General features: G+C 41.0%; 2 protein-coding genes across 2 annotated transcripts in view; both read right to left on the bottom strand.

Moving 5' to 3' along the window:
- Positions 1-14,410, bottom strand: part of fhad1 (forkhead-associated (FHA) phosphopeptide binding domain 1) — a 41,634-nt gene extending 27,224 nt beyond the window's left edge. The window contains 18 exon segments of the mRNA XM_065020670.1: positions 924-1,021; positions 1,023-1,183; positions 1,421-1,507; positions 1,733-1,827; positions 2,323-2,397; positions 2,718-2,901; positions 3,254-3,406; positions 3,716-3,802; positions 3,975-4,064; positions 4,418-4,522; positions 4,637-4,708; positions 5,123-5,253; positions 5,342-5,465; positions 9,495-9,722; positions 11,769-11,866; positions 12,078-12,336; positions 13,562-13,768; positions 14,105-14,410. Coding sequence (XP_064876742.1) covers positions 924-1,021; positions 1,023-1,183; positions 1,421-1,507; positions 1,733-1,827; positions 2,323-2,397; positions 2,718-2,901; positions 3,254-3,406; positions 3,716-3,802; positions 3,975-4,064; positions 4,418-4,522; positions 4,637-4,708; positions 5,123-5,253; positions 5,342-5,465; positions 9,495-9,722; positions 11,769-11,866; positions 12,078-12,336; positions 13,562-13,768; positions 14,105-14,200 — 2,350 coding nt within the window. The 5' untranslated portion in view covers positions 14,201-14,410.
- Positions 14,411-19,269: 4,859 nt separating this feature from the next.
- ela2 (elastase 2) lies at positions 19,270-23,074 on the bottom strand. The gene is made up of 8 exons (XM_029664325.2): positions 22,967-23,074; positions 22,541-22,629; positions 21,813-21,910; positions 21,508-21,633; positions 21,013-21,149; positions 20,533-20,678; positions 19,666-19,818; positions 19,270-19,350 (listed from the first exon to the last, which is right to left on the bottom strand). Exons 1-8 carry the CDS (start codon positions 23,001-23,003, stop codon positions 19,333-19,335), a joined length of 804 nt encoding a protein of 267 aa, XP_029520185.1. The 5' UTR covers positions 23,004-23,074; the 3' UTR covers positions 19,270-19,332.
- Between the last annotated feature and the right edge of the window lie 1,693 nt (positions 23,075-24,767).

Raw genomic sequence — 24,767 nt, forward strand, 5'->3', positions numbered from 1 at the left:
ATTTGTAGATAATGAAATCTGAAAATACTCTGGATACATTCAGTAACACGATACGAGTATTTCTGGAAAATGTGGGGTAGGTGCAACGTAAGACAAAAAAACTACTATGGGTTTGAGTGAGAGGGCTAACTGGCGTCTCCAAGTGCCCACACACCTCTCCAAAGTGTGCACAGTTCCTAAGCAATTTCAATGCACTTTTATGACTCATAGAAGAGTCTGGAATATCAGTACACTGGTAGTTGTTTCATTTGGAACACAACCCTGCCATCACACAATTACTGTTGTTGTTTACACAATCCTAAAACAGACCATTTTAAACCTCAGTCTGCGTCAGGTGGGCATCAAGCTTATTCTGTTGTCAACATCCCTAGCTAAATTATAAAATACAATCTTACAGTGCAAGACTTTCACAGGGCAATTCAGAGAAACAGATCTTCATTTTGGTGCGCATAGAAAGGATTCATGCGTGCATTCGTTCGTGTTCAGTGGCACATTTTCTTTACAATACACAAAAATAGGCTCATTCTGTTCAGAACAACCCAGGGTATGAGGCCAAGTCATCTTGTAACTGTACATCAAAACATAGTGATCATAAACGTTGACACTGTATCTGACATGAGTTGTATGATATGGAAATGTGAAGTGCACATTTGGACTCACAGGTGTTTGGCTTGCTTGTAAGGACATAAAAAGGTATTTATTATAATCCTCAACGTCTCATCTTTCAAAATACAGTCCTCTTAATTTACAGCATTTCCCTCACTCAGACATTTTTTGGTACAAAAGTTGCCCAATTATTTGTTGTTAAATATGCCCTGTATCCAGACGCCAATTTTTTCCCCCAGGATTCTAGCGTTCTCCTAGAAGAACAAGACCAACCAGATGGCCAGACAGGCCACTCCTTTGACCCCCCCCCCCCTCACCTCTCAGCTGTCCAATCAGCGCTTCCCTCTCCTCCTCCAGCTCCTGGGCTCTCTGTCTGCTCTGGACACAGCGCTGCTCCAGGGCCACGATGGTGTGTGTGCTGCCGCACCTGCTCCCTGTACTCGGCCTCCCAGACCCTGTAGCGCTCCTTCTCCTCCTCCTTCACCTTATCCTGCCACTCCTCCTCCCTCCTGCCTGCCTCCTCCAGCCTGGTGCACCACTCGGCCTCCTGGGTCTGTGCCTCCTGCTGCAGTTTAGTCTGGTAAGCGAGAGAAACACGTAGAGAGTCGGTGGATTGTAACGTCTGTTTCCTGGTGGACACTGTGCATGCTAGTTATCAGTTTCAGGTGTTCTCCTTGTAGATGCATCTTTATGTAGCTTTATCACCGGCTATTTACAAAACAAACAGACTGATGGAACCAGCATCCACAGTGTTCTCGAAGGACCTGGACTAGGGGAAATTGGTCAAAACCATCTCAGCACCTAGCCCCCTCACCTGGGCTTGTCTGAGTGCCTCCAACTCCTCCTTTAGCTCCTCCAACTCCTTCTTCCTGGCCTCTTCTTCATGCTGTGCCACAGTCATCTACAATTGAAGTAAGGGGACATAAAGATGTGCGTCTTTTCGTGGATGTCAACAAAGCATTGCTATTGAATCCACTTTCCCAGTCATGTACATGCATTTTTATGTCAGTTGTTAATAGATATGGAGTGTGTGTGTGTGTTTTTTAGTGTGTTTGTGTGTGTGTGTGTGTGTGTGTGTGTGTGTGTGTGTGTGCCCGCAAGCATTCATGTGTGTGTGGGAGTCAACCTGCTGTCTCTGCTGCACCAGCTCCTCTCTGGTAATGCTCAGAAGCTCCTGCAGCTCTCTGGACTTTGCTTCTCTCTCCTGGAGCTCCTCCAGGTCTATCTGCACCCCAGAAAAGACACAGTGACCCTATGACAACTAAACAACCCTATCAGCCACATCATGTGTGCAATCTCTCTATACATCACATTAAAACCACTGATGAGAAAATGAGGCCTTAGATAGGAAAACCTACCACTCAAACTCACTGGAAGCTTATTGATAATGAGAGTGATCTTCCATTGGGTTACAAATACATCAATGATTCTCCCATTTGTATACTGGTTTTGGGCCTATTTTCAAACAGTCTCAGAGTAGGAGTGCTGATATAAGATCAGTTGTGCCTTTTCAGAAGACATGTAAGATTATACATACAGGGATATCCTGATCCCAGAGCTCTGAGATGCTTTGTGTATACAGGGCCTGATGTCTATTCTTACAGAATTTTCTTATTTGATTATCTACTCCAGTTCTGTGTATGTGGCTTACAGAGCAGAACATTCACCAACATTTTTGAGTCAGTGCAGAGCAAAGTGACAGCGCACCAATTCTACCTACCTTCAAACGCTGAAGCTCCACTGTGTAACCCTGATGCTCATTGACCAGGGTTCTGATGCCACTCAGGACTCCTGTGGGGAAACAAAAAGGATATTAGATCATATGGACCCCTTTGTGATTTTAACCCATATATGGACCATAGTATTACTCCAGTCCCCTAGTACCCGTGTGTGTGTGTGTGTTAGTTAGTGCACCCTTTAATAAATATATCTTAATTTAAGATAGGGAAACAACTTTGCATTATTCCATTACTACAGTGTTTTTCATGCCTTGTCCTGTGACTTTCCAGGAACACTGGAACACTGATTTACCACATAAATACATAATTGACTACGTAAAGAAGTACAAATACAACAGCCAAACAAAATGTAAATAGCTAGATTTAAATCACCTTCAGTGAGATGTGAAGCATCTATCCCAGCTTCCAGTAGTGCCTGGGTGGCACTCTGAAGCAGTGGGAGCTGGGTAGCCATTATGGAGAGGACTGAAGCCTTGACCCAGGCCAGAGCTGGAGACACACTCTCCTCCTGTAGTGAGGTCATGGCCTTTTCCAGTGCATTTGCCGAGCATGCCTCCTGTAATTGACTCTGTGAGTGGACAATAGACATACCAGCTGTATCTTGTTTGGTCAAGTGTGTGTGTGTGTGTGTGTGTGTGTGTGTGTGTGTGTGTGTGTGTGTGTGTGCTATTTAGAATGTTTGGGTGAAAGTATCAAAGCAGCATTTCAATTTGCTAGGGGAACACTTGAGACAGACAAGTTTCTTGACTGTCTGGTTGAGAGTTGATTTGTGTCACATTGTAGGCTATGTGTTGCATGTACCCTCATTTGTAAGCCACTTTGGATTTGAGCATATTATAATTGACAGATACACACTGTATGACAGTATATCCAAGTGTAGGACTATTCAAATGTGAGGGAGTGAATACCTGACAGGTCTCCAGCCTACTCTTCAGTCTCTCTGTGTCCTCTGCTGCCCCCTCCTGTTCAGTCATGAGCTCCTTCAGTTGTCCTTCCAGCTCCTCTAATTTACTCATCAGGCTCTCTCTCTCTCCTAGCAGCTCTGCCACCTGCTCTAATACCTACAAGGAGCAAAGGTCACAGGCAGTGGTTCAATTATGGATGACCACATTCTTTTGGCTAGCATAGCCATTTAACACCCCAAGTAAATTGCGGATCTGTTTCCCCAGGTTTTTGGTCATCACAAAACATCATGGCCCAACCCAATGCTTTTCAATGAGAAAAAAATGGAATTGGAATTCCTTGACTGAATTGAAATGTACTCTAACCCTGCAAACCTTCACAATATGTAGCTCTCTGGGACATTTGATATACTTTTATGTTATTAATCAGTCTCTTTTCTATACTGTTAACGAAGAGGTCCCAGTAACCTGCTGGTCTGACAAGGCATCATGGGAAGTGGAGTCAGAGGGTTCAGTGGGTAACATCATCAGCAGCTGGTCACGAAGGTGCTCAATCTGAGACAACAAAAAAAAACAGTATTTAATTCCCTCACTTCGCGCCATTTCAGTTTAAGTCAATCATACTCATGATGTCACACTTTCATTTCTATGAGGAAGGATATTTCAATTGATTTGCGTAATTATCTGGAACTATAGTTAGAGAGGCACTAGAATTCTTTGAACTTACCTGTGCCTGCACCAGATCCAGCTCAGCTTTGCTCTTCTTTTGTTGTGTGTGCCTCTCTGCCTCAGACTCCGCGAACATAGAAGCTTGCTCCTGGAGCACAGCATCGTAGGAGTCAACCTAGAGCTTTGGAACTACACTGTATTCCAATTTCACAAAAACTATCCCACTAGGTCTAACTACATCATATCCTCCATATCATACATCATATAACTCAAATTTCACACTGACGCATCAACATGATATACTGAATGTGAAACTCTGAAACTCTAATCTCACGTTAGGATTTGCCTCTGTAAAAGCATCACATTTCTATACACTCTAATAAAAAAGACTTCTAAATAGAACAATAGAGGCTTCTTCTCGAAGATAGAACCCTCAAGATCCTATTCTACCCACAATGCCGTAATTTTCCGAAACATAAAACCATGACATGAAGTTCTAACCCCAATCTTCTTCTCCAGTCTGTTTTTTAGCAAGTCCCTCTCTGTTGTTTGGAGCTCCAGGAGCCTCTGCTTATCCCTCAAAGCAACCTCCAGCCTCTCAACGCTCTGCAGATAACATGAGAGAATGAAACAGGGAGGTATGGAGTGAAACAGGGAGGCATTCGTTCTTTATCTATTTACGTTGAAGAGTCAAACATGGTCAGAGAAATGGATATCTACCTTCTTCAGTGTCATCAACTCATTTTCATGGTTGAGTAACTCCTCCTGGTGCTTCTTGCTCATTTTGGAGAACTGGGGGACAGAAAGACAAGAGAGAGGAGAGAGAAAAGCTGAAATGAGCTACGAAGGGCAAGTGGTTGATAGGAAAAGTGGTCGACAGGAAACCTTGAGGCAGATGAATGTCTGTGGCTTAAATATGGCAGATAGAACAGCAACACCTGCATAGCTACAGCACAGTATTTCTCAGTTCAAGTAGTTGGGCCTCACAAAAGATTCTGGTTTCGACACTAAATCATCTCTGCAATCATTCTCAAAGGACATGGATATCATTCAGCCATAGTAAAGTCTTCAAATAAAAAAAATTTTGTCTATAAAAGTTATTACATTTAATTACTTTATTAAAGTCAAAGGAAAATTAAGAATCTGGACAGAAAGAACTGATTATATGACTAGATTCTGAGAAATATACTCAAAAACAATGGAGACCTTGGTGGCAGTAGCCCCCAGTTGGATGTCCTTGTGTCGGATGTCCTGCCGGAGTCTGTCCACCTCAGATGCCAGTTTCAGAGCCTGCTTCTCCCTCGAACTCAGGTCTCTCTGTAAGCTTCTTACCAGACCTAAATGGATACCACTTAGTCAGACTGACACTGAAATCCATGGGCACACAGGCATGCACATGCCACAAGTGCACACACACACACAAACCTGAGGCAGTGCTGCTTTCCCTCTTCAGTCTCTCCATCTGACCTCTTAGGTTGGAAATCTTTAGGTCTCGCTCGGTGACAGAATGCCTAAACACCTCACTGGAGCCCCTCTGCAGCTCTACCATCTTAACAAAGTATAGGTTATAATCAAACAGACAGTCAATATTACAAACTCTCTATACCTCAATGATAACATTGAGGGGAAACTATTTTAGAATGGCACTTTAAGAGACTCCCAGAAACAAAACAAAAATAATGGACATTGTCTGGTGTTTGGGGCGGGTACAGAGTATGAAAATAAACTGCAAAAGGAACATTATTTCCTCGAGACAGAGAGAGATTTTTAAAGTGAGAATTCGACAGAAAATGCCACAAATCTCTCTAATTCAGATACCAGGATACCGTCCGTCTGTCTGGGACATGGGCTCAGGGAGAGAGTGGAAAGGTCAGAGAGAAGGACATCACTCAACATGGTCACAGCGATGGGCGCGAGAGCAGGGCCATTGAGATCGAGATTGCAAGCCCGAAAGACTGAAGCTACGGATACCACCTACAAACAGACGAGCGGCCAGACCACCACCAACCCTGACATCTAGACTGAGCTGAAGGATCTGAGAGACATTGTGCACAACATGGGAGCCTTTGTGGGGGAACAGAAAACTGAATTGCAATGCCAAAAAACACAAAGTAGACAACCTAGAGAGAGAAAATGCAGGTAATGTCAGAAAATACCCAATAATGATCAATGTGAAAGAAATAATTGATGTAAATTGCACTTCCAAGTTTGTTAAGAGATACCAATAGTAATATGTATATTGATAGTTTAGACTGTTGAATGAACTGATATTCCTGTCCTTTCATGTTATTTCAGGCCAGAGTGACAGCCAGTGAGAGTGGGAACACAGGCAATAAAAAGAGGACATTGATACAATAATACTATATTATTTTTGAACTGACACAAGCCTTCAGGTCCCAGTCAAAGTCATCACAACATGAGCGGTTTAACTCAATTAAAGTGTCTGTTACCACAGCTTTGGAGGCCAGACTGAGTGTCAGCGAGAAGGAGGTGGAAGAACTGAAGAGAGAGAATGTAGGTGACGAAAAAAATGACACGCAGCAGCCAAAAGCACAATGTTAGTTTAGGCCGACTCAATACGTTGATATTCAGTACAATGCACCGTTTTGTAGAACTAATATTGAATCCCCTTTTAATTACAGTTCAAATTAGCCACTTGATGATTGAGTGATGCTGATCCAATATCCAGACGTGAATATACTGTTGGGTGGTGCTCCCGTTAAAATGAGATAGCCTTCCACCGCATTGTCCTTGCTGTTACTGGATCGTTCCACGAACAGAGTACATTTTGGGGAGTGTAACTTGGTCAAAAATAAACTATTCATTTCACCTCCTTTTAACATTCCGTCACAAAGAGCACATGTTCAACTTCATAAAGAACATGTTCTCCCATCTCAAGGTGTAAAAAAATAGCTATAGTAATGCCATTAAAGTAGCAGGGTTGACAGTAACAGGGCTGAGGTATTCATCTTAAATCAGCCATGAATCCCCTTGTGACAGGGGGAATGGAAGCTTGTTGTCTACATTCTTTATTTTCTTTGTGTATTTACATTTTCAACTTGCAAGTCTAAATGGCAGCCAGTGAGTGGGAAGTTGATCTGGCATAACTCAACTGTGTTGGGCATAGAATAGTTTGCTTGTTTTAAACGGTAGAACTTAAAACTGTATCAGTGTGTCTTTTCATTCTGTTTTAGCCTTGGAGGCCAGACTGAGTGCCAGTGAGAGGGGAGTGGAAGAGCTGAAGAGAGAGAATGCAGGTAAACAGCAGGGTTGGGGTCAGTTAGGAATTTCCTCATTTAATTAAATTCATCCCAACTCAAAGACATCCCAATTCAAAGAAATTCAACTGAGACATGAAATGTGAAAGTCTCATTCCTTTGACCCACTGGGCACAGACAACATTTATTTTTAGTCTAGTTTTGATTTACATTTGGTTGAGTTGTCAAATTAACGTGAATTCAATGTCAAATCAACAAAACATTTCACCATGTCATTGGATTTATGTTAAAAGTTGGGTAAAAAAATATGAAACTATTTTACGTTGATTGCTTCTTTCAAATCCAGCCAGTTTTCCACATTGATTCAACATCATTACATTGAATTGTTTGGTTGAAAATACAAAGATACAGGTGTCCTTCCTAACTCAGTTGCCAGAGAGGAAAGAAAGAGTTTAATGTATGTGATAGGAGAAAACTGAGGATGGATCCACAACATTGTAGTTTCTCCACAATACTAACCTAATTGACAAAAAGTGAAAAGAAGGAAGCCTGTTCACAATACAAATATTCTAAAAATATGCATCCTGTTTGCAACAAGGCACTAAAGTAATACTGCAAAATATTTGGCAAAGCAATTCACTTTTGTCCTGAATACAAAGTGTTATGTTTGGGGCAAATACAATACACCATATTATTAATTTTCAAGCATAGTGGTGGCTGCATCATGTTATGGGTATGCTAATCATAGGTATCATAACCTCACATGGTCTCTCCTATCATTGCTATGCAGACGACACACAATTAATCTTCTCCTTTCCCCCCTCTGATGACCAGGTGGTGAATCGCATCTCTGCATGTCTGGCAGACATATCAGTGTGGATGACGGATCACCACCTCAAGCTGAACCTCGGCAAGACGGAGCTGCTCTTCCTCCCGGGGAAGGACTGCCCGTTCCATGATCTCGCCATCACGGTTGACAACTCCATCGTGTCCTCCTCCCAGAGCGCTAAGAACCTTGGCGTGATCCTGGACAACACCCTGTCGTTCTCAACTAACATCAAGGCGGTGGCCCGTTCCTGTAGGTTCATGCTCTACAACATCCGCAGAGTACGACCCTGCCTCACACAGGAAGCGGCGCAGGTCCTAATCCAGGCACTTGTCATCTCCCGTCTGGATTACTGCAACTCGCTGTTGGCTGGGCTCCCTGCCTGTGCCATTAAACCCCTACAACTCATCCAGAACGCCGCAGCCCGTCTGGTGTTCAACCTTCCCAAGTTCTCTCACGTCACCCCGCTCCTCCGCTCTCTCCACTGGCTTCCAGTTGAAGCTCGCATCCGCTACAAGACCATGGTGCTTGCCTACGGAGCTGTGAGGGGAACGGCACCTCAGTACCTCCAGGCTCTGATCAGGCCCTACACCCAAACAAGGGCACTGCGTTCATCCACCTCTGGCCTGCTCGCCTCCCTACCACTGAGGAAGTACAGTTCCCGCTCAGCCCAGTCAAAACTGTTCGCTGCTCTGGCCCCCCAATGGTGGAACAAACTCCCTCACGACGCCAGGACAGCGGAGTCAATCACCACCTTCCGGAGACACCTGAAACCCCACCTCTTTAAGGAATACTTAGGATAGGATAAAGTAATCCTTCTCACCCCCCCTTAAAAGACCTAGATGCACTATTGTAAAGTGGCTGTTCCACTGGATGTCATAAGGTGAAAGCACCAATTTGTAAGTCGCTCTGGATAAGAGCGTCTGCTAAATGACTTAAATGTAAATGTAAATGTAATCGTTAAGGACTGGGGATTTTTTCAGGATAAAACAGAAACGGAATGGAGCAAGACACAGGCAAAATCCTAAAGGAAAACCTGGTTCAGTCTGCTTTCCACCAGACACTGGGAGATTAATTCAGACTTCAGCAGGACAATAACCTAAATCACAAGGCCAAATCTACATTGGAGTTGCTTACCAAGAAGACAGTGAATGTTCCCGACTGGCCGAGTTACAGTTTTTACTTAAATCTAGTTGGAAATATGTCAAGACCTGAAAATGGTTGTCTTGCAATAATCAACAACCAATGAGGAAACATTGCACAATCCAGGTGTGGAATGCTCTTCGAGAGCTGCCATCGGTGCTTCTACAAAGCATTGACTCAGGGGTGTGAAAACTTATGTAAATAAGATATTTATGTATTTAATTTTTAATACATTTGCAAAAATGTCTAAAAACATGCTTTCACTTTTTCATTATGGGGTATTGTGTGTAGATGGGAGAGAAAAAAAATGGATCCATTTTGAATTCAGGCTGTAACACAGCAAAATGTGGAATAAGCCAAGGGGTCTGAATGCTTGCTGAAGGCACTTTACCTGCTCCTTCATCCTTTGGATCTGCTCCCTCTTGTCATTGATGTCCCTCTCCAGACTGAGCAGCCTGTGTTTGATCTCCTGGTCGGTCTGCTGGCTCTGGGTCAGCTGGTGTCTCAGAGCTGACACCTCATCCCTCAGCCCTGCAATCACCCTGTCCTTCCTCTGGGACTCACTCTCAAACACAGCCAGCCTGCTGATCTCGTCTCCTATCCGCAGCAGCCTCTCCTCCTAGCCAGAGCACAGGGAAAAATATATTTGCTAGTGGGTAACCTGCTCTGGGTGTATGTTCTTAACTTTTTATTTTACATAATGTCTCCACCATAATTTCCTATGACCGATTTGGATGAAGACTTCTACTTTAACAAGTCAGCAGCTCTGGACATTCTGCTTACTCCAGATCAGGCCCTAATCCCCGGGACTCGAAAGAGGAAGCAGCGGCGAAAAAGAGACAGGTATGGTAGCCTCCTAACGGGATTACGTCAACCAACAAATATACCACAATTTCCCCTGTTCTTTTGGCGAGAACAAACTGGATGAACTCCATTCGAGACTATCCTATTAACGGGACCTGAAGAACTGTAATATGCTATGTTTCTCTGAGTCTTGGCTGAACAAGGACATACACTCACCGGCCAGTTTATTAGGTACACCCATCAAGTACTGGGTTGGACCCCCCTTTGCCTCCAGAACAGCTTGAATTATTTGGGGTGTGGACGTCAGACACGTTCCACAGGGATTTTGGTCTATGCTGATGCAATGGCCTCATGCAGTTGCTGCAGATTGGACAATGGTACACCACTGCCACCAGTGTAAAGTACTTAAGCAAAAATACTTTAAAGTACTACTTAAGTATCTGTACTTTACTTTAGTATTTATATTTTTGACAACTTTTACTTTTACTCCACTACATTCCAAAATAAAATAATGTACTTTTTACTCCTGACACCCAAAAGTACTCGTTACATTTTGAATGCTTAGCAGGACAAGAAAATTGTCGAATTCACACACTTATCAAGAGAACATCCCTGGTCATCCCTACTGCCCTTGATCTGGCAGACTCACTAAACACAAATGCCTGTTGAACTGTGCCCCTGGCTTTTCATAAAAAATAAAATAAAAAATAAAATCATGCAGTCTGGGTTTCTTAATATAAGGAATTTGAAATATTTTACTTTTACTTTTGAAACTTAAGTATATTTTAGTGATTACATTTACTTTTGATACTTAAGTATATTTAAAACAAAATACTTTTAGACTTTTACTCATGTAGTATTTTGCTGGAGGACTTTCACTTTTACTTGAGTCATTTTCTTTTACTCAAGTATGACAATTGGTTACTTTTTCCACCACTGACCGCAACCAGGCAGGATGGGTCCATGGATTCATGCTGCTTATGCCAAATTCTGACTCTGCCATCAGCATGTTGCAACAGCGACTGGGATTCTTCAAACCAGGCAATGCTTTTCCATTCCTTAATTGTCCAGTGTTGGTGATTGCATGCCCACTGGAGCCATTTGTTTTTAGCTGATATGAGTGGAACCCAATGTGGTCGTCTGCTGCAATAGCCCATCCGTGACAAGAATCGATGAGTTGTGCATTTCGAGAGGCCGTTCGGCACACCACTGCTGTACTGTGCCGTTATTTGTCTGTTTGTGGCCTGCTTGTTGCACGATTCTTGCCATTCTCATTCGATCTCTCTCATCAATCAAATAACATTTAGCTCAGACACCCCACAAGAAATGCCATCAGGGGTCTCTTCACAGTCCCCAAGTCCAAAATGAATTCACGGCAACACAGTTTTATACAGAGCCAATAATCACTTTACCCCTATCTATATGTACATATCTACTTCAATTACCTCGTACCCCAACACATCGACTCGACCCCAGCACAGCGACCTGTGTATATAGCCAAGTTGTCGTTACTCATTGTGTATTTATTCCCTGTTATCTTTCTATAATTTTTCCATTTTCCTCTCTGTATTTTACTGATAGTCTACACCTGATGTTTACAAAGCATGTGACAAATAACATTTGATTTGATTTTGTTAGTCTTCTGTTGGGAGAGTTATTCAACATTTTTGGTAGTACAAGGCAAACAGGGAAGGGACTGGATAAGTGTAAAGCAGAGACACATTTCTATTTTCACTGGGGGAAAAAAGGCATGGGTGCACTTCCAGATTGGTATTTCATATAGCGGTTACACAATCACAAAACCACCACAAAGACCACCAAAAAGACTACCAATAAGACCACTAACAAGACAGATGCCCACCTTCTCCTGTAAGAGGTGCTGCATGGTCTGAGAACTTTCAGATGCTATTGCTTCGGTTCTCTGAGGGGCCCCGCTTCCTGTGTGTCCAGTCCAACTTCCTGCAGAAACCAAGAGTCTCATGTACAAGTGATGCATTTACACACACCTTCACCTATTGAAACCAATTCAAATGTAAACAGAGGTTCGTTCAATAAGGCATACTGTTCGCAAACCTTAGCTAGTATACAGCAGCTAACATGGCATCAAATGATTAGACCATGTACGTTGTGTACACAGTGAGACACAGTATAATTCAGCCACCTGGTCTGCGTGAGGTTGTCCCTTGTTGTTCGGAGGGGATGCTCTGCCCAGTCCGTTTGGTCCCAGCACTGGCTGGTCGAGCCCGGCTAGGGGGATGAGGGGTGACAGATGATTGTCCCCATACCCACGCAACAGGGGCAGAAGTATTGCCAGGTAGGAGAGGGAGCTGGGAGGTGGGGGAGGAGGGAGACTGGGCAAGGGGGGGCTCTTCTATCAGCTGCAGAGAGTTCTGACTGGCTGTCCAGATGCTCTTGGGAGGGCAGGGGAGCTGGAGAGAGATAGAGAGATACATAGAGGCACATACAACACCTCAACACCAATGAGGCCATGCATCTTAACAACAGATTAACACCACTGACCAAATATTTAGCGAATAGTGATAGGTTCCCTCCTGTTGTGTTCGTTTCATGTTAATTAATTATGTGTTCCCGGTCCAAAATGACCGCCCCATTATTGCTGATTATAAATCAATAATAATACATATATTATCACCTAATGTTGTGTTAGATCTTTTTATCAACTTAAGTTCTTGTGAACATTACTATTAGCTATTTATGGCCTGTAGGCTTCATTGACCTGAGCTCATACAACTTGTTTTTGAGTAAAAGAAAGCATAATGTATGGATTATTTTGACTATTAACAAATACTCAGATGAAACATATTGTGTTATTTATCACAGACTAATTTGTGTCAAAGTTTAATAAGGACTCTCTCCTTCTTACCAGTGTCATGATCAAATATATGATCAAGAGCCTCACATACAGTATATCATTTGGCCATTGTGCTGCCACAGAATCAATTGTGAACGAGTCCCCAAAAAAGCTTTATGTACCAGAGTTGCGAGAAAAGTTCTACATATTATTGAAACAATGTTGCGATTGTTAGTGAGAATGCCAACAGGTGCGGTTCCCGTGGGGGTTGCGATGGAAGCCAAGCCTACAGGGGGAGTGAGGTGTGTGTGTGTGTGTGTGTGTGTGCGCTCAAACACACATGCATGTGGGGGTCTGGGAGAGGAAGTGTGTCCATCTGATGAACGGGCATGTGCCTGAACTCAATTGTAGTCTCACCCATTCATTTCTAATGACCGGTCATGTTTGACCGGGAACACCACAGGTGTACCAAAGTTAAATAAAACATGCAAAATTGAATGAAAACCATCCAAATGTATTTTGTGTGTTCAGATGCCCTGTGTGGACAAAGTCATGGAACCTTATGACAATCAGATTAAATGAAGTACATTTTTCAGAGAGAAAACGTGTAAATTGGTCCAATTCGACCGGAACACAGCTGGAGGGTTAAAGCAAGCAAAGAGTGGATAACTTCTTACTGCTGCATTGGGAGATATCTAGTAGATTAGACAGTATGGCCTACATGCCAGGTCGCAGTTGTAAATGTGAACTTGTTCTCAACTGGCCTACTTGGTTCAATAAAGGTGAAATAAAAACATTAAAAAAATAAAAAAAATATGCACTACAGACTACATAAATCATACCATAGATGGGCTTTCCACAGCTAGCTGGTAGGTGGAGCCTCCATAGCCAAAGTGCAGTTCATCGCCTGGGGTTAGACGCACGGCTGCATTGTGGATACGACAGTTGTTGACATATGTACCATGGGCAGAGTTCAGGTCACTCAGCACAAAGCATGGCACTGATTTGCTCCATTCGATCAGGGCGTGATGCTCCTCAACTCCTCCATTCTGTCAATAATGAGCATAAAGAAGTCAATATAATAGTAACTCAGTACAGAAGATCACATTTAAATATTGATAAAGCCAGCACAGGTATTCCAATACCAAGATAAGGACATCTTTACTGTATTGCTCAGTTCTATATTCTTCAATACAGATTACTATTATTATTATTATTATTACCATCATCTATCTAGTTTTGGCTGATAGGTGTGTGTACCGGTAGCCTATCATTATATTAAATTATATTATCGTTATATTAAAGAAAATAATAGCATTGTTACCATTTTATCTTTTTGTACAGACATACATTTGCAGTTTGAGGATGCAGCATCATGATCTTACCTGTAAACATAAATCGCAATCCCTATGTGTTCCCACTGTAGTGGTTTCGGCCTGGAGTTTAAATACCCACCCCGTTGTTTTCAGGTAACCCCTCATATCCACCTGTAAAGCATTACCAAATAAATAATCTTATCATATATGCACGTAATTGCTCCCTAAAAAATTGACATGAGACGTGTCAGCAACTTCAACTTGCCAATGGCACATTATGCTTGATAAGTACTACGACTGCTTAAGTTGAGTTCGTTTTAAGATGTCATTTGAATGAATGGTACATTAACATGTTACAATATACATTATTCGCTCATACATTAAATAGACAAACACGTTTTTGAGGCGTTTTTACAATAAAGTGTAAATGTTTAAATGGAGTCCACCCAAAACAGTTCTATCCAACTTCAGAAAATATATGATTTTTGGGACAACATTTTTACTTTCCTTAAAACGAGGCAGACAATCCGAAATGTATCCAATTCATTCAACAGCAGAGATAAAAAATAAATTAAAAAAACATTGTAGCCTACAGGTTTGTATATGGAAATCAGCTTGACTTCGGATTGTATATCAGCGCCATGGAAACTATACTAGACTCCGCCCTTGGTGTATTCCGCCCTTGGTGTATTTAACCGTTTGTTGCATCTGACGGGTGACTTCCGGGAATCTTTAGTCCATGGGAAAAAATGATTTGCTGGAAATCATGTGGTTCATACGTCGATCATTTCTGGAGAAATGTATAGTAAAATGGTTGACAAAATCAATATTTGATAAAGTAATACATATTTTATACAAATACTGTAACATGAATCAAAAATATAAATATTTGCTCAGTATGATTTATAATACATATATAAAAGTGCATACTCTCTGTTGTTATCATCTATGCATTGTCACTTTAATAACGCTGCCCACATGTACATATTACCTCAATTTACCGGTGCTCCCGCACATTGACTCCGTACCTGTACCCCCCTGTATATATTTGAGTTTGAGTTTATTTTATTTTTACAGGGACAGTGCACATTTATCAACGTTTCAGTAAAAGTGCCGGTTTTAGCCAGCTGGCTAATTTTCAACCGCAGCCCCTTGGCAGGTTATTAAATACAATTACAATATAGACAATTATTGAGCGGTGATCACACGCAGAGCAACATAGGACAAAAAGCAGCAAGACAAAATTCATAAAAGCAACAAAGTGTTTCCACACCTCACAAGCTACAGACAACAGACAACATGGAAAGCGGAAACACACAGCTAGGGATTATGATCACAAATCCGATTGACCTTTAGCCATATATTCATACATTTAGTGAAAGTGTGATAAGTGATGCAGGTATGTGTGTCTGATGGCAGTGTATTCCAGACATGGGAAGCTCTCACAGAGAAAGCGGATTTACTAAAGGTGCTTTTCCTTAGGGGAACTGTACAGTCACCTCTCATGGCAGACCTTGTGGATCTGCTGCCACATGTTTGGGTTTTCTGTTTAACAAAAGTACTGAGTGGAGGGGGAGCCAGGCCATTTAGGATCTTGAATACAAGACATGCGTCGGTGTATTGCACATGATTTTCCCAACTCAGGAGCTCATGCTTTCTGAGGATGTAACAGTGATGATGGCTATTGGGCTCCCTATCAAGCACTTTGAGAGCCTGTTTGTAGACAGACTGAATAGGTTTTAATGTTGTACAGCAAGCTTGGGCCCAACTAGTCAAGCAGTATGTTAAGTGGGGGAGTATCGTAGATTTGAAGTACAGTTTTGCTACCTCTGTAGTCAAACAATTTTGTATAAATCGTAAATGAGCTAGGTTGAACTTGGTTATCTGAATGACCTTTTTCACATGCTTTTTAAAAGAGAGGTTGGAATCAAGTATATAGTCTCGCTATTGTTATTTTACTGCTGCTCTTTAATTACTTGTTACTTTTATTTATTTTTCTTATCCGTATATTTTTTAACTGCATTGTTGGTTAGGGGCTCGTAAGTAAGCATTTCACTGTAAGGTCTACTACACCTGTTCTATTCGGGTATGTGACTAATATTATTTTATTTTATTTTATTTTATTTGAGAAAAAAAGACTGTAAGAACACCAGCAAATCAGCTCCAAGTGATTTTGATTTCGAAATCTGTTCCAAAGTAATCCCACGCGAAATAGAGAGATATATGTGATCTTCTAAAAATATATTGTCAGATTTGAAATTATTATGTTAAAGTCAAATATTATATATGTTTGTGGCTTATTGTGGTGAATTCGCTGTCTACAAATAATTTGTAATTATGTTCTGGCCCACTTACCCAATAAAAAAATCTGCCCGCGGCTGAATTTAATTGATGATCCCTGTAATAGTGTAACAAAAGTATACATAATTGCCCAATTGTTTTCTTCAAATAGTATGTTATAGAGTTACACTGTTGTGTTATTTTATCATCACCTGTCTGTGCATAAGCACTTATCTCATGACTGCCTAGGTAATCCAAAATCTCTCAGACGCAACAACAACCAAAATGTGAAATGATTTGGTACATTCAAATAAATTCAAAAAGAGCTGGGCAAAATATATAGCAAAGAAAAATTGCAGTCATGTACAGGGCCTTCAAAAAGTATTCCCACCTCTTGACTTTTCCACATTTTGTTGTTTTATAGCCTGAATTTAAAATGGGTTGAATTTAGATTGTTTGGTCACTGGCCTACACACAATACCCCATAATGTCAAAGTGGAATTATGTTTTTCAAAATGTATACAAATGAATAAACAATTCAAATCTGAAATGTCTTGAGTCAATAAGTATTCAAACCCTTTGTTATGGCAAGCCTAAATATGTTCAGGAGTAGCAATGTGCTTATCAAGTCACATAATAAGATGCATGGACTCACTCTGTGTGCAATAATAGTGTTTAACATGATTTTGAATGACTACCTCATACGTAAGATCCTTCACTCGAGCAGCGAATTTCAAACACAGATTCAACCACAAAGACAAGGGTGGTTTTCCAATGCCTCGCAAAGAAGGGCACCAATTGGTAGATGGGTAAAAATGAATGTCCCTTTGAGCCTGGTGAAGTTATTAATTACACTTTGAATGGTGTATCAATACACCCAGTCACTACAAAGTTGCAGGCTTCCTTCGTAGACTCAGTTCCCGGGATTTCACTATGAGGCCAATGGTGGGTTTAATAGCTGTGATAGGAGAAAACTGAGGATGGATTAACAACATTGTAGTTACTCCACAATACTAACCTAATTGACAGAGTGAAAAGAAGGAAGCCTGTACAGAATACAAATATTCCAAAACAAGCATCCTGTTTGCAACAAGGCACTAAACAAACAATGTGGCAAAGCAATTCACTTTTTGTCCAGAATACAAAGTGTTACGTTTGAGGCAAATCCATTACAACACACTACTGGATACCACTCTCCATTATTTTCAAGCAGTATGGTCAGTGGCGTAAAAATACTTGAATAAAAGGAATTTTAAATTATTTATACTTTTACTTTTAATACTTAAGTATATTTGAGCAATTACATTTACTTTTGATACTTAAGTATGTTTAAAACCAAATAATTTTAGACTTTTACTCAAGTAGTATTTTACTGGGTGACTTTTCACTTTTACTTGAGTCATTTTCTATTATCGTATTTTTACTTGTACTCAAGTATGACAATTGGTTACTTTTCACACCGCTGAGTGTGGTGGCTGCATCATGTTATGCTTGTAATTGTTAAGGACTGGAGAGTTTTTTAGGATAAAAAATAAACGGAATGTAGCTAAGCACAGGCACAATCCTGGAGGAAAACCTGGTTCAGTCTGCTTTCCACCAGACACTGGGAGATTCATTCACACTTCAGCAGGACAATAACCTAAAACACAAGGCCAAATCTACATTGGAGTTGCGTACCAAGAAGACGGTGAATGCTCCTGACTGGCCGAGTTACAGTTTTGACTCAATACTACTTGCAAATCTATGGCAAGACCTGAAAATGTCTAGCAATTATCAACAACCAATGTGACAGAGCTTGAAGAATATTGAAACGAATAATGTGCAAATGTTGCACAATCCAGGTGTGAAAAGCTCTTAGATACTTACCCAGAAAGACTCACAGCTGTAATCGCTGCCAAATGTGCTTCTACAAAGTATTGACTCAGGGATGTGAATACTTATGTAAATGAGATATTTCTGTATTTCATTTTCAATAAACTTGCAGAAATCTCTGAAAACATGTTTTCACTTTGTCATTATGGGATATTGCGTGTAGATGGGTGAGATAACATTTTAATTGCATCAATTTTGAATTCAGGCTGAAACACAACAAAATGTGTAATAAGTCAAGGTATATGAATATTTTCTGAAGGCACTGTATATGGAGCCACTAATGCAAGTGAGTACATTTACATTTTACATTTAAGTCATTTAGCAGACGCTCTTATCCAGAGCGACTTACAAATTGGTGCGTTCACCTTAAGACATCCAGTGGAACAGCCACTTTACAATAGTGCATCTAAATCTTTTAAGGGGGGGGGGGGGGGTGAGAAGGATTACTTTATCCTATCCTAGGTATTCCTGAAAGAGGTGGGGTTTCAGGTGTCTCCGGAAGGTGGTGATTGACTCCGCTGTCCTGGCGTCGTGAGGGAGTTTGTTCCACCATTGGGGGGCCAGAGCAGCGAACAGTTTTGACTGGGCTGCGCGGGAACTGTACTTCCTCAGTGGTAGGGAGGCGAGCAGGCCAGAGGTGGATGAACGCAGTGCCCTTGTTTGGGTGTAGGGCCTGATCAGAGCCTGGAGGTACTGAGGTGCCGTTCCCCTCACAGCTCCGTAGGCAAGCACCATGGTCTTGTAGCGGATGCGAGCTTCAACTGGAAGCCAGTGAGTAAATTCCCTGCAAGATCTTGATACAGTAACTAAGATACAGTAATACAGTAATTTACCCGGATACAGATGCTAAAGTTTTTTTTCCAACTGATCATAATTTTGATGACAATGGATACAATTTGATGGAAAACATTATGCAGACTTTCCAATGTTTTTGAAAATATTTGTGTTTAAAAAATCTGAAAGTCCATACATGTATGGACATCTCTTTATGGTACCCGAAACTATTCTACTAACGTTTCACATAAACTTAGATTCATTTGGAAAACCATTGGGTTTTGAAAAAAGGAAACCAAAGAATGAGATATTTGCAATACATGTATTTATTTAATGACAGCTGCCCACCACGATACAACCAGATCCATAATTTAGTTGCTGGTCATCACCTGAAAAATAGAAAAATAAAAAAGAGACAAAAAATGACTTCATATGCCAATAGGGAGTACACTTGCAGATACTCCAAGGTGATCATTAAACATGACAAATGTTTTTTTTTCCATGGATAGGCTGTTCCAATATTCATTACTTCATTATAAATGTATATCTAGCTTGGTTTGGATACCACTTAAAACGCACAATACATTGCTTCAATCTAAGCAGTATGTAGTATTGATATTTTAGCCCTTGTGTGGCGGGAAGGGAATACGTGTGAAAGTATGGTGGGAAGGGATATAGTGTTGAAGTGTTGGGTGTGCACTCACGTTGTTGATCCATGAAATGTAGGCACTGACGCGGGTGAATACGGAGGGCTTCTTGGGGTAGTTGCAGCCCATGCTGGAGCCGAAGCTCACCACACCGTGAACGTCCCAGGAGCCATCAGAGTTCTGGCAGTTCAGGGGGCCACCGGAGTCTCCCTGCAGGGAAACAGAGGAACACATAGCAGTGGTAAGCTCAGGACCACCGTGTATGACTGTGTCAAATATAAAGTTGACAATAATCTTGTTAAACTTTAATTTGTGGAATTTCTTAATTTCTTAGTAATGATAGACTATCATTTCTCTTTGCTTATTTGAGCTGTTCTTGCCATTATATGGACTTGTTTTTTTTACCAAATAGGGCTATCTTCTGTATACTTCTACCTTGTCACAATACAACTGATTGGTTCAAACGCATTAAGAACAAAATAAATCCCGCAAATGAACTTTTAAGAAGGTACACCTGTTAATTGAAATGCATTCCAGGTGACTACCTCATGAAGCTGGTTTAAAGAATGCCAAGAGTGCACAAAGCTATAATCAAGGCAAAAGGTGGCTGCTTTGAATTTGTTGAAGAATTTGTTGAACACTTTTTTAGTTACTACATGATTCCATATGTGTTATTTCATAGTTTTGATGTCTTCACTATTATTCTACAATAATGAAAACAGTAAAAATAAAGAAAAACCCTTGAATGAGTAGGTGTGTCCAAACTTTTGACTGGTACTGTACTCAGCTATTCCGAAACAATTCCTTTCACAAAATAAAGTATCATTCTTTTTCCTCAAGTGGCATTTCTTAGATCTAGGTCTGTTCATCACTCCATGATCGTGAAATGACAAAACATCAACAAGCTGTAGTAGCATGACTCACGTTGCAGCTAGCAAGGTCTCCATCACCACCAGCACAGACCATGCTGCTGGTAACAAGGCTGCCCCACCAGTCGGGCTTGGTGCAGTTGGCATGGCTGACCACGGGCAGGAGGGCCTGCTGCAGTACGTCAGCGATGGGGCCTCCGGCTGAAGAGATTAACAAATTCAACAGTCCAATTAGTGCCTCTATTGATTCTCATGAAATGTCAATAGTATCTTGAAGGATATGTTGAATGCTCAACGCTCATTAACAAACACTATATATTCAAAATAACTATATTTTAAATATACTCACAATAACTACCATAATAATTAGGAATTGGTTTGTCATCATTACATTTGTTTATATAAAGTTATTGGTAGTACGTCTGAGTTTTTGGACATTCATATCACCAGCAAATGAGGATGAAAAGATGAAATAATACACATTAATATGAGAGAAAAGTGCAAGGGAAACTGATTCATGGTCAACATGACCTACTCCAGAGGCGTCCCCAGCCAGTGACGTAGCAGGGAGCATTGTGGGGCAGGACGATGCCGGAGTCGGGCAGACAGGCCGCCATGACAGAGTCAGAGAAGGTGACAGGGCTCTGAAGCTTGATCAGGGCAATGTCGTTACTGCAGAAGACATGATGAGCGACTGTATTACAGATTAGTACAGTCATGAATCAATCAAATGCATTAAAAAAAGCCCTTTTTTACATCAGCAGATGTCACAAAGTTTAGGAAATATTACTAATCTCATTCACTGATGAAAAGGCAGCACTACTTCACTATCTCCAATTTCCAGTTAGATCATATCATGCATCCCGTCTGTACAAAAAAACTTTGGCCAACGCATAGCTATGAGAATTGATCATTCATCCATAAATTATCTAACGGAAAATAGTTCAAACATATAAGTATTTGAATGTAAACAAACATGGGGCCCACAAGGATAGATATCATTTAGGGTTGAAAAAAGTGAAAACCCCACCGGATTCTGTAGGAATCCCAGTTCTCATGGACGATGATCTTGGCGGGAGTAAGAGCCATGGAACCCTCCTCGTTGTTGCTCTTCAGGTTGTGCTTGCCCAGGTATACCCTGTAGGTGTTGCGGCTGCTGTAAGCCCACAAGAGAACCCACACACAAAGGGTCAGGTCATAACACTAACAAAATGTTAAAAGTCCATAGATAATACAGTAAGTGAAGCAGTGGCGGCTGGTGCCTTTTAGATCATGGAGGAAATGTAATAAAATAAAAAGTTAATGGGATGACAATCTTGGACCCATTCGTTATACTTGATGCAGTGAGCAGCGGTCATGACCCACTGGCTGGAGATCAGAGTGGCGCCACAGGTGTGGTGGAAGCTGCTACCAGATTGGTACTGAAGAGACACCTGGAGAGAACAAAGAAACAAACATCAATGTATTTAAATTCAACACAATTCAAATAATATTTGGTAAAGTCAATTTGAAGAAAAATACTACAACTTTAGGACACCCAGGGCTTGTTATTAGAGAAGGGCTTGTGAATAGAGAAGGGCTTGTTAATAGAGAAGGGCTTGTTAATAAAGGGCTTGTTAATAGAGGGCTTGTTATTAGAGAAGGGCTTGTGAATAGAGAAGGGCTTGTGAATAGAGAAGGGCTTGTTAATTAATAGAGAAGGGCTTGTGAATAGAGAAGGGCTTGTTATTAGAGAAGGGCTTGTTAATAGAGAAGGGCTTGTGAATAGAGAAGGGCTTGTTAATAGAGAAGGGCTTGTTAATAGAGAAGGGCTTGTGAATAGAGAAGGGCTTGTTAATAGAGAAGGGCTTGTTAATAGAGAAGGGCTTGTGAATAGAGAAGGGCTTGTTAATAGAGAAGGGCTTGTGAATAGAGAAGGGCTTGTGAATAGAGAAGGGCTTGTGAATAGAGAAGGGCTTGTTAATAGAGAAGGGCTTGTGAATAGAGAAGGGCTTGTTAATAGAGAAGGGCTTGTGAATAGAGAAGGGGTGATAATACATGTAAACATGTAAAGTGGAACCTACCTGCCAGGGCCAGCTATTCTCACGGACATCCTCTCCTCCGACCACCCTGGTGATGATAGGGGGGAATGTGGGCAGCCCACATCCGTAGGCTGGGAAAAAACGAGAAACACACACACTATACAATTACACTGTTGCATCACTGACTTACTCTTCCCAGAACATCATATTGTATGTCTAAGGTTAATTTTGAAATAGCACATTTCTACCAAAATGTGAACTCGTAACTTCTGCATTTCATGTACATGATACATGATATACCCAATATATTTCAACTTAAATCTGAGAGAATTTCTAAATGAAAACAAATAGGTGGTAATTTAAGATGGCACACGAAGTGGAATTACATGTTCCCTGAAAGTAAGATAAGACAGACCAACATATTGTCAAATGTGCAGCAAAATCTCAAATCTGGTCAGGATAGCTTACCACCAGCAACAAACAAAGCCAAGATCACAAACTTCATGATGACAGTTTAAGTGAATGTCAGCTGAACCTGCTCCCTTATATAGCTGGAGAGTAGTAGAAAAAAACTGTCAGGGACATGTTGCACAACAAGGTGTCTAAAACCAGACAGTAAAACCTGGAAAAACCTGTGTTACCCAGGTTCTGTTGAATTCACAGTGTTGGAAAAGCTACTCTGAAATATAGTTTACCACGCTACCAATTACTTCATACTGGAAGAAGTTAATATACCCTTAAGAAAAATAAAGCTACTTAGAGGAAAAAACGTTCTCTACTTCCAAACTACTTAATGAAAACATATATCTAAATCTGAAATGTCATAGACTACAGATCAGTCTGGGGTCAGACGTTAACAGCAAGAACAGATCACTCTGGAGTCAGACGTTAACAGAAATTGGGATTTAGCCTATTAAACACAAAGTGAGAATTACGCAGACAAAAAGTGTTTGAAGTGAGATTTAGGCAGGTCTGATGAAAAATAAAGGAAATTCTTACGTACTTCACCCATATTCTATTTTCTTTAGGCAAAAGAAAGTAGTGTGTAGTTTAGTCATTGACCATGAAATAAAACAGTACTAATATAACCCTATAATAATGAACAATGCAAAAAAAACGAACTAATATAGACTATAGACCTTATTCATTTAGTCAGGTTAGTTAGTCATGCAATGGCATACTAAAATGTATGAAACATACTTGTACTTTAAAAGTGCAATTTGGGGAAAGATATTTAGAGAATGTTCTTAAATGATTAGAAAACACATGTACATATGCAATCAATATTTTCTATAATGGTTTGCGATTTTCCAATGAATTTCAAAGTTACGGGCATTTCAGTATTTCAAACGACCTCCATTACTGACATGTTAGTACCTCTGAGGTCCTCTTACTGTATACGATCATGGAAAATGGCACAAATTGCATTGGCGATTAACTAGAAGAATAAGAAACGCACACCTATTTAGGCGAGGTGCTGGATAGCGGAGTAGAAAACTTGAAAATAACAGAGAGCCGCACACTCTAGGAACTCAGATGCAAAAATGTAATTACCAACATTTCGACAGCCAAGCTGTCTTCATCAGGGTGTATTGGCTATTAACCAACATTGTTTTAATTATTAATAACATGTACATTTCATTACGGTGGGCCCCATTCAACTATTTATCAGAGTGTCTAGCATTATAAACTCATTATCATATGCCTTTGTTCTGAAAAAACTAAGGCAACGCCAAAAAAAGGGATACTGGTCTAGAGATTTAATGTAATAATATGCCATTTAGCAGACACTTTTATCCAAAGCAACAGTGAGTGCATACATATCGGTCCGTATTGGTGGGCCCAGCAGGAATCAAACCCATGAGCTTGGCATTGCTAGAACCATGAGATAAAGTGGTGCTGAACTTGTTTGTTGATCTGGTTTTGTTATGACCCAAGGTGACCATGGTGCCCCCCTGAACCATCAAACTGCTGATGGAGCTGGGAGATCCACACTGTGCTGAGCTTTTTCAATTTAGGTGGTCACTGCACCTACAACCGCAAAAGGCCCTCAGTCTTAACCCAAGTCAGTGCCTACATTGACTGGATCAACACTGTCAGTGTGTAACGATGTGCGCTGAGAGTCGGGAAGCAAGTTCAGGGAGTGAGTGTTTTAATAAATAAGCGCAACATAAAACAAAACACGAACGCACAGAACACTGGAACAGAAATGATAACGCTTGGGGAAGGAACCAAAGGGAGTGACATATATAGGGAAGGTAATCAGGGA

The sequence above is a fragment of the Oncorhynchus nerka genome, linkage group LG7 (assembly GCF_034236695.1).
Source record: "Oncorhynchus nerka isolate Pitt River linkage group LG7, Oner_Uvic_2.0, whole genome shotgun sequence".
NCBI classification, from domain to species: Eukaryota; Metazoa; Chordata; class Actinopteri; order Salmoniformes; family Salmonidae; genus Oncorhynchus; species Oncorhynchus nerka.

What these genes read in the sequence shown, in the direction of transcription:
- ela2 (XM_029664325.2), bottom strand. Translation starts at nt 23,003, where the DNA reads ATGAAGTTTGTGATCTTGGCTTTGTTTGTTGCTGGTG. An exon ending in GGCTTTGTTTGTTGCTGGTG is followed by an intron (nt 22,630 to 22,966) that starts GTAAGCTATCCT and finishes GTTTTTTCCCAG; the next exon opens with CCTACGGATGTGGGCTGCCC. An exon ending in AGAATAGCTGGCCCTGGCAG is followed by an intron (nt 21,911 to 22,540) that starts GTAGGTTCCACT and finishes TGTTCTCTCCAG; the next exon opens with GTGTCTCTTCAGTACCAATC.